At 44.1% G+C, this 9562-nt stretch overlaps 1 protein-coding gene across 3 annotated transcripts; it reads right to left on the bottom strand.

Moving 5' to 3' along the window:
- Positions 1-942: 942 nt before the first annotated feature.
- gba3 (glucosidase, beta, acid 3) lies at positions 943-9050 on the bottom strand. Of its 3 annotated transcripts, none has more exons than XM_038975730.1 (6): positions 8943-9050; positions 8597-8707; positions 6334-6561; positions 5219-6021; positions 1828-1951; positions 943-1412 (listed from the first exon to the last, which is right to left on the bottom strand). In XM_038975730.1, the coding sequence occupies exons 2-6, from the start codon at positions 8649-8651 to the stop codon at positions 1204-1206; spliced, it is 1419 nt and encodes a 472-aa protein (XP_038831658.1). In that variant the 5' UTR covers positions 8652-8707; positions 8943-9050; the 3' UTR covers positions 943-1203. The 3 variants fall into 3 exon arrangements, with proteins under 3 accessions (XP_038831658.1, XP_038831655.1, XP_038831657.1); XM_038975727.1 differs by having other exon boundaries at positions 8947-9044; XM_038975729.1 differs by having other exon boundaries at positions 8835-9044.
- Positions 9051-9562: the final 512 nt, after the last annotated feature.

Here is a 9562-nt window from a genome sequence, read left to right on the forward strand (position 1 = left end):
GCTGATATCTCAAAGTGCTGTACAGAAACCCAGCCTAAAACCCCAAACAGCAAGCAATGCAGGTGTAGAAGCACGAGTACTATGTGTGCCATTCAGAGAGTGAATGGGCAAGACAAAAAATGTAAGTGCCTTTGAACAGGGTATGGTAGTAGGTGTTAGGGGCACCAGTTTGTGTCAAGAACTGCAACGCTACTGGGTTTCTCACGCTTAACAGTTGGGATACATTGGAAGCAACATGGTCCAGCATTCCTGTGGAACGCTTTCGACACCTTGTAGAGTCCATGCCCTGACGAATTGGCTGTTTCGAAGGCTTCTCCTGCCAATGAATAGCACAATGAGCAGCAAACCTTGAGCACCAGTAACAATGTTGACATTTGCTAACATTCGGCTGGTAAATGTTTTTCCATGTTTGTTCTCATCCTGGACATTTGAATGTCCGTAACTTCCCTCATAATGTACTGACATCCAAGTGGCCGCTCCCTGTGTATTATCTCCAATTCTGTTTGTAAATACAAACCTGTGTTTTAGACTATGTGATCCTACTTACCTGGGCATGGGCTCCTGCCTGGTGTCATTTTTTATGTTTTTACTCTTAGTGTTAAATCAAGCTCTCACTCAACCCCAACTCTCCACCGGGCACAGTGACTTGCATTGTGTATTTTGTTTCAACATGAGGGCTGTATAGGATTGTTGTTTTTTATCATCTGAGCCATACAGGGGCCTTGCGGGTTGAGATATGAGGTCACACACACACACACCTCTGTAGACATGTGCCCCTCACCAAGCCCTGCATTGGCCACAACAGCTTGGCCTGGCAACATAAACCCTTTGTACAATTTGAATGGGAATTGGGCAGGATAGAATACATTTTCCATTCACTTGAATAAATGTAACACTCTTTGGCTGGGTCCTTGCAATTCTATGCCAAAGTCAGAGAAGAAATCAGACAAAAATCACTTTATTGCGAAGGAAGCAGAATAAGCTTAGCACTGTTTAACAAAACATTTTCAGGGTTGACAGAGAAAAGTGGAGAAAAGAATGTCTTAAAGACTTCACAGCTACAATCTGTTTCAGATGGGCTTCAATTCAAAATTGCCTGTAGGAACATTGCAATGGACCAAGCTTGGTTGCAGTCGATTAGAACAGAACATTGAGCAAAAAAATAGCTCTTATTGGCTGATTAACACTGTGCCCATTGGCTGTTTAGATATTTACCATGGTCTGAGATCTGTACTTGGAAATTATGCCGGCATACTCCCTTCCAGAGCGGTACGCAGTCCGTGGTCGCTTCGGTCGAGAGAAGTCCACGTGGAACAGGCCAAAACGTACGCTGAACCCGTCGGCCCATTCAAAGTTATCCAGGAGAGACCAGGCGAAATAGCCTCGCACGTCAACACCATCCTCTCGGAGAGCTAGAACAAAGAGACAAACAACATACATGGTATTTTTTTTAAATACATGTGACAGTGCGCATTAAGAGGTAATGTGAAAATACTTTGTTCACACATTATAAAAGGACAAGATCCCATTGTATTATGATTGCCATAGTCTCTCTCTTAACCTTCTCCATTGACCTGAAATTAGCTAAATACTGTCACTAATTCAAAAGAACAGGTTCATCAACAAAGGATTCAAGTCACTCAGCCCCCTGTAACTTAGTTTCTGGATCATGTATAAATACTACGATTTCATGTGAGAAGCAGCCCCTCAGAGATTTAAGTAGTATAAGTAGTGACTGGATTGAATTTCAGAAGAAATTCACATTAAATAATGATAGATTCTCCATAATATACGGCAGCTTTATGGTGGCCACTTTCTGGTCTATACCTCTGGCTACTTCCTGGATGATGTCATGGTAAAACCCACAGCGCTGGACATCTTCCATGTCCACTGGCCCCACCTGGGAGAAACCATTTTCTGTGATGTAGACCGCAGGGTTGTTGAATGTGTCCTGTCAAAGAAATTGGTTGCTATCATTGTCCAACAAAACATGAGTTCAATAATGACAGTCAAACAACACAGTGGAAGGCTTTAAAGTACAGTGGTGTGTGTGTGTGTGTGTGTGTGTGTGTGTGTGTGTGTGTGTGTGTGTGTGTGTGTGTGTTCTGGCTTTTGTTGGTTTCGTTGCACAAATTTAAACTTTCAAATGGTACCACAAAGATGGTTGGAGGTCCACACATCAGAGAATGTTGACTTGAATGGGAATATGTTGTTTTAAATTATACTGTCAATCCTCCATAGGAAAATCATAGAAATACAGATAATAGAATAGACATTACCATTTAAGTTGACATTCAACGGTGGGTTGACCGGTCATCTTTGCGGTATTAGAAGTTACATTTTCAATTAAATTTCAATGGTATACTAGCTAAATTGCATTCAAATGGATTTACCCCGGTGACAAACCGCGACAGCAGGATATTTCTCATTCTCAAAAACTGTTTTCACCTGAAGCAATCAATGTGACACAATTCAATGTGACAACTGTAATGGCTCTCAATCTGTTTACTGTGCAAAAAAACAATCAATAGCGATCAACTCTATTAATGTTAAATGTTCTCCTCACTAAAGGTTTGGCTCAATTTGATTGGCTCAAGGCAGGGGACTCAATTCATGAATTGAATAATCCTTAAATGTAAAATCATTGGAAAAAATGTATTCTAAAACTTCCCCCTTGGTTCTCTCCAGACCTGACTGCCCTTAACCAACACAAAAACATCCTATGGCGTTCTGCATTAGCATCGAACAGCCCCCGTGATATACAACTTTTCAGGGAAGCTAGAAACCAATATACACAGGCAGTTAGAAAAGGTTAGCTTTTTCAAGCAGAAATTTGCTTACTGCATCACAAACTCAAAAAAGTTCAGGGACACTGTAAAGTCCATGGAGAATAAGAACACCTCCTCCCAGCTGCCCACTGCACTGACGACAGGAAACACTGTCACCACCGATAAATCCACTATAATTGAGAATTTCAATAAGTATTTTTCTACGGCTGGCCATGCTTTCCACCTGGCTACCCCTACCCCGGTCAACAGCACTGCACCCCCCACAGCAACTCGCCCAAGCCTTCCCCATTTCTCCTTCTCCCAAATCCAATCAGCTGATGTTCTGAAAGAGCTGCAAAATCTGGACCCCTACAAATCAGCCGGGCTAGACAATCTGGACCCTTTCTTTCTAAAATTATCTGCCGAAATTGTTGCAACCCCTATTACTAGCCTGTTCAATCTCTCTTTCGTGTCGTCTGAGATTCCCAAAGATTGGAAAGCAGCTGCGGTCATCCCCCTCTTCAAAGGGGGGGGGGGATACTCTTGACGCAAACTGCTACAGACCTATATCTATCCTACCCTGCCTTTCTAAGGTCTTCGAAAGTCAAGTCAATAAACAGATTACCAACCATTTCAAATCCCACCATACCTTCTCCGCTATGCAATCTGGTTTCAGAGCTGGTCATGGGTACACCTCAGCCACGCTCAAGGTCTTAAACGATATAACCGCCATTGATAAGAGACAATACTGTGCAGCTGTATTCATCAACCTGGCCCAAGGCTTTTGACTCTGTCAGTCACCACATTCTTATTGGCAGACTCAACAGCCTTTGTTTCTCAAATGATTGCCTCGCCTGGTTCACCAACTACTTCTCTGATAGAATTCAGTGTGTCAAATCGGAGGGCCTGTTGTCCGGGCCTCTGGCAGTCTCTATGGGGGTGCCACAGGGTTCAATTCTTCTCTGTATACATCAATGATGTCGCTCTTGCTGCTGGTGAGTCTCTGATCCACCTCCAGGCAGACGACACCATTCTGTATACTTCTGGCCCTTCTTTGGACACTGTGTTAACAACACTCCAGACGAGCTTCAATGCCATACAACTCTCCTTCCGTGGCCACCAATTGCTCTTAAATACAAGTAAAACTAAATGCATGCTCTTCAACCGATCGCTGCCTGCACCTGCCCGCCCGTCCAACATCACTACTCTGGACGGTTCTGACTTAGAATATGTGGACAACTACAAATACCTAGGTGTCTGGTTAGACTGTAAACTCTCCTTCCAGACTCACATCAAACATCTCCAATCCAAAGTTAAATCTAGAATTGGCTTCCTATTTCCCAACAAAGCATCCTTCACTCATGCTGCCAAACATACCCTTGTAAAACTGACCATCCTACCGATCCTCGACTTCGGCGATGTCATTTACAAAATAGTCTCCAATACCCTACTCAATAAATTGGATGCAGTCTATCACAGTGCCATCCGTTTTGTCACCAAAGCCCCATATACTACCCACCACTGCGACCTGTACGCTCTCGTTGGCTGGACCTCGCTTCATACTCGTCGCCAAACCCACTGGCTCCAGGTCATCTACAAGACCCTGCTAGGTAAAGTCCCCCCTTATCTCAGCTCGCTGGTCACCATAGCAGCACCCACCTGTAGCACGCGCTCCAGCAGGTATATCTCTCTGGTCACCCCCAAAACCAATTCTTCCTTTGGCCGCCTCTCCTTCCAGTTCTCTGCTGCCAATGACTGGAATGAACTACAAAAATCTCTGAAACTGGAAACACTTATCTCCCTCACTAGCTTTAAGCACCAGCTATCAGAGCAGCTCACAGATTACTGCACCTGTACATAGCCCATCTATAATTTAGCCCAAACAACTACCTCTCCCCCTACTGTATTTATTTATTTATTTTGCACCCCATTATTTCTATCTTTACTTTGCACATTCTTCCACTGCAAATCTACCATTCCAGTGTTTTACTTGCTATACTGTATTTACTTCGAAACCATGGCCTGTTTTTGCCTTTACCTCCCTTATCTCACCTCATTTGCTCACATTGTATATACTTATTTTTTCTACTGTATTATTGACTGTATGTTTGTTTTACTCCATGTGTAACTCTGTGTTGTTATATGTGACGAACTGCTTTGCTTTATCTTGGCCAGGTTGCAATTGTAAATGAGAACTTGTTCTCAACTTGCCTACCTGGTTAAATAAAGGTAAAATAAATAAAATAAAAAAATAAAAATTAATCCTCTGAATTGACTGCTTTCCGAATGGAGCCGACCCTGTTAACCTGGGCGCTGTTCGGATACTTAAAAAATGTGTACTTTCCTTAATGTAATCACTGATCTGACATGATGTGGATTGGTAGAAGTGGAACTTTTAAAACGTTGTTTTATTTTTGTAAGTATTGGAACAGGACCCTGGTCCTCTTTACCTTAATGTACTTCAGCAGTTTCCTCAAGCCGTCAGGAACCACAGCCAGCCATGACACCCCACATACCGGCCAGGATGGGTCCACCACCCCTTCTGCATCCCGGTCACTCTTCAACCCCAACAGCCCTGGACAACATTCACCTGGCTTCACCCTCCGTGACGTATAGTAGTTCAACGCAAAAAAGTCAGCCGTGCCGAGAAGACTAGGCTCGTCTTTGGAGAACCTGGGCAGTCTAGAACCTTCTTGGTAACCCAGTTCTTTGCTTCTGACCTCAATACTAGACCTCATCACTTCTGGGTAGTCTCCAGTGACAAACAGGGGCCAGGCAAACCACCCTAGTGTAAAGGCCAGGTAGCGTTCAGTGGCGGCCGTGTCATCAGGACTGGCCGGGTCCAACGGTTCAGCCCAGTCGCTATTAATCGCTAAGGACACCGAGCCACCCTGTTTTGCCCTGTAGAGGACATTGTAGCTGTGCCAGGCCCTGGCGTGGCCACGTAGCATGTTGTGGCCCACCAGGTAGGCAGCCATCCCTGGTTCTTTTACCCCCGGGGCAAAGATGCCATCCTCGTGGCCCAGTTTAGCGCACACGTACGGCTCATTCAACGTGATCCACAGTTTCACACGATCCCCGAAAGATTCAAAGCAGAAGCAGGCGTAGCTGTCAAAGATGGCCGCAATCTCAGGTGATTTCCAACCTCCCTGGTCCTGGAGAGCTTGTGGCAGGTCAAAGTGGTACAGAGTAACCATGGGCAACACGTCACTAGCCAGCAAATCATTGATCACTTTGTTGTAGTATCGCAAACCTGCAGGACAGAGACGCATAGCTTAGTAGTAAATCATGGGTATCAAGGCTAAATTAGGCTTCAATCAGGGACGCTGCACTTATAAGAGAAGCACACAACAAACTGTGGCAAAAGGGTCCAGACCCCTTGACAGAGTTTGTGGCACTGCATTGTTTACATAAACAAAAGTCTGGTCGTAACACAATAATGTATGATATTTCTTTTTTTTAGCATATCATATGCCATAGGCATTATCATATGCCATAGGCATTCACCACAAATAAATACTGGAGGAATCTTATCGTAAGTAGCACAGTCTCAGAGTACGGCTACCTTTTTGATTGACATGCCGTGTTATCCCCTCCGGTAGCAGGCGGGACCAGGACAGAGACAGGCGGTAGTGGGTCAGGCCTAGCTGTCGGATACACCGGAGGTCCTCTTCCCAGAGCTCATAGCTGTTACAGGTGACATCTCCACTCTGGCCCTCGAACACTAGTCTGCCCCCCTCGTGACAGAACGTGTCCCAAATGCTCGGTCCCTTGTCATCCACATCCCAGCCTCCTGCAAGGTTAAATTCATAGCAGTATTGCTCATTCATAACGCACTGTTTGAATATCAACAACAAAAAATTCGAAAGACAAATGTGCCTACAATTCCTAAAAATAGCTATTGTATTGTAGCCTATATGCAGTGCATTCTGTAAGTACTCAGACCCCTTCACTTTTTCCACAATTTGTTACGTTACAGCCTTATTCTAAAATGTATTCATTGTTTTCCTCATCAATCTACACACAATACCCCATAATGACTAAGCGAAGAGGCTTTTAGAAATGTTTGTAAATGTACAGAAAAATATATTAAAAAATACCTTATTTACATTAGTATTTAGACTCTCTATGAGACTCTACATTGAGCTCAGGTGCATCCTGTTTCCATTGATCATCCTTGACATGTTTTTTGAACTTGATTGGAGTCCACCTGTGGAAAATTCTACTGATTGGACATGATTTGGAAAGGCACACACCTGTCTATATCAGGTCCCACAGTTGACAGTGCATGTCAGAGCAAAAACCAAGCCATGAGGTCAAAGGAATTGTCCGTAGAGCTCCGAGACAGGATTGTGTCGAGGCACAGATCTGGGGAAGGGTACCAAAACATTTCTGCAACATTGAAGGTCCCCAAGAACACAGTGGCCTCCATCATTCTTAAATGGAAGAAGATTGGAACCACCAAGACTCTTCCAAGAGCTGGCCGCCCGGCCAAACTGAGCAATCGGGGGAGAAGGGCCTTGGTCAGGGAGGTGAACAACAACCCGATGGTCACTCAGAGAGCTCCAGGCCTTTTTGGTTAGATGGAAGCAACTCCTCAGATGGAAGCTAGATGGAAGCCACTCCTCAGTAAAAGGCACATGACAGCCCACTTGGAGTTTTCCAAAAGGCATCTAAAGGACTCTGACCATGAGAAACTTTTGGCCTGAATGCAAAGCGTCACATCTGGTGGAAACCAGGCACCACTCATCACCTGGCCAATACCCTCCCTACGGTGCAGTATAGTGGTGGCAGCATCATGCTGTGGGGATGTTTTTCAGCGGCAGGGACTGGTAGACTAGTCAGGATCGAGGGAAAGATGACTGGAGCAAAGTACAGAGAGATCCTTGATGAAAACCTGCTCTCGTTGTCCTGCGCTCGTTATCCTGTTGGAAAGTTCCAACGGGACAATGACATCCCCTCCAGCACACAACCAAGACAACACATGAGTGGCTTCTGGGCAAATCTATGAATGTCCTTGAGTGGCCCAGCCACAGCCCGGACTTGAACCCGATCTAACAACTCTGGAGAGACCTGAAAATAGCTGTGCAGCAACGCTCCCTATCCAACCTGACAGAGCTTGAGAGGATCTGCAGAGAAGAATGGGAGAAACTCCCCAAATACAAGTGTGCCAAGCTTGTAGCGTCATACTCAAGAAGACTCAAAGCTGTAATCGCTGCCAAAGGTGTTTCAACAAAGTACTGAGTAAAAAGTATGAATTTGTATTTTTTATACATTTGCAAAGAAAATCTAAAAAAAAACGTTTTGATGGGGGTATTGATGGGGGTAAAACGTTTCATTATGGGGTATTGTGTGTAGATTGATGAGGGGGGAAACAAATCAATTTTAGAATAAGGTTGTAATGTAACAAAATGTGGAAAAAGTGAAGGGGTCTGAATACTTTCTGAATGCACTGTCAATGGGTTACTGTGAGTCTATGGTTGCTCATTCTGTATGTATATAGCTCATACTGTCGTTGTTAAATGTATACATAACTACATTAATGTTTCAACTTTTAGGCTACTATCAATACATGATACAGTGGTTAAGAGAAACTCTTTTGAGTTAGTCCCCCTTTTGCATTAGAGATCCAACTGCAGCCTACCGGTAGACCTATAGGTTGCAACCAGTTGTGTGTAGGTTAGCCTACTTCTCGCGCTTGGCCATAGAAAGTCGTCTCGGGGACGCGCATTACCTTTCCTAATCAAAATACTGTATCTACAAATGCACACACAAAAAAACACCTGTACAGTTTGACTGCCAGCGCCAAAAAAAAATGTATTACGTACCTTCGATTTGATAAGCGGATGTAGCCGCGCCCCATGCAAAGTTAGTCGGGAACATGGTTTCAGAATCGTTCGTATGGATACAATTCCATTCAGGGCTGTTGGTTATATTGCCTACATGTAAGAAAAAAAAGTCAACAACCCTCTTGTTGTGAAATATTGTGTTGTCAAGCAAGCAAGAGTTAGAGTTAAAGGAGCTACATAGCCAATCTGTCCTCTGCGTTAGCCGTGCAGCATTTACCGTGGCATTAATGCTACGTGGAGCATCGCAGAACTGTTGAGCGGTGCTATTGTGAAGGAAGTTTTCAAGGAAGTGAGTTTGTGTTTATATAGGACCTCCAGCCATTACCTACTGTCAACCATCAATGTCGATTCGGAGCTATACGGAGCCCTCCGCATTGTTACAACATTTGGGAAGTGCACCGCGGTGCGGTACATAACTCAATTTGGTCTCTGGATGCCTCTGGAGGCTGGGCTATTGCGTCACACCCTCCACACATAGCCTCCAACCATATTTAGAACAAAGCATAAATTGGCTTTTAGTTACGTAGACTCTGATGCGTTACATCACTAGGGCTTGTTCGCAAGCGTTGTTGTGAACTCGCGCTGCGCAAATTCTGTTTGTAGGCTACAAAAAGGATGGAGTAAAAAAAAAACATAGCTGGAAGATGAGGATCTATCTGGCTACAGAAAGTATTCACACCCCTAGACCTTTTCCACACTTTGTTACAGCCTGAATTAAAAATAAAATTTTGATTTTGTGTCACTGGCCTACACACAATACCCCATAGTGTCAAAGTGGAATTCAAATCAAAGTTTTTTGTCACGTGCGCCAAAGACAACAGGTGTAGACCTTACAGTGAAATGCATACTTACAGGCTCTAACCAACAGTGCAAAAAAGGTATTAGGTGAACAATAGGTACGTAAAGAAATAAAACAACAGTAAAAAGACAGTGAAAAATAACAGT

The sequence above is a fragment of the Salvelinus namaycush genome, chromosome 36, assembly GCF_016432855.1.
Source record: "Salvelinus namaycush isolate Seneca chromosome 36, SaNama_1.0, whole genome shotgun sequence".
NCBI lineage: Eukaryota > Metazoa > Chordata > Actinopteri > Salmoniformes > Salmonidae > Salvelinus > Salvelinus namaycush.

Excerpts from the sequence above, each read along its gene's own strand:
- gba3 (XM_038975727.1), bottom strand. The coding sequence starts at position 9,031 with ATGTACCGCACCGCGGTGCACTTCCCAAATGTTGTAACAATGCGGAGG. Across the intron at positions 6,022-6,333 it reads ACGGCATGTCAATCAAAAAG|GTTTGCGATACTACAACAAA; the intron begins GTAGCCGTACTC and ends TCTGTCCTGCAG. Across the intron at positions 1,413-1,827 it reads CATCCAGGAAGTAGCCAGAG|CTCTCCGAGAGGATGGTGTT; the intron begins GTATAGACCAGA and ends TCTTTGTTCTAG.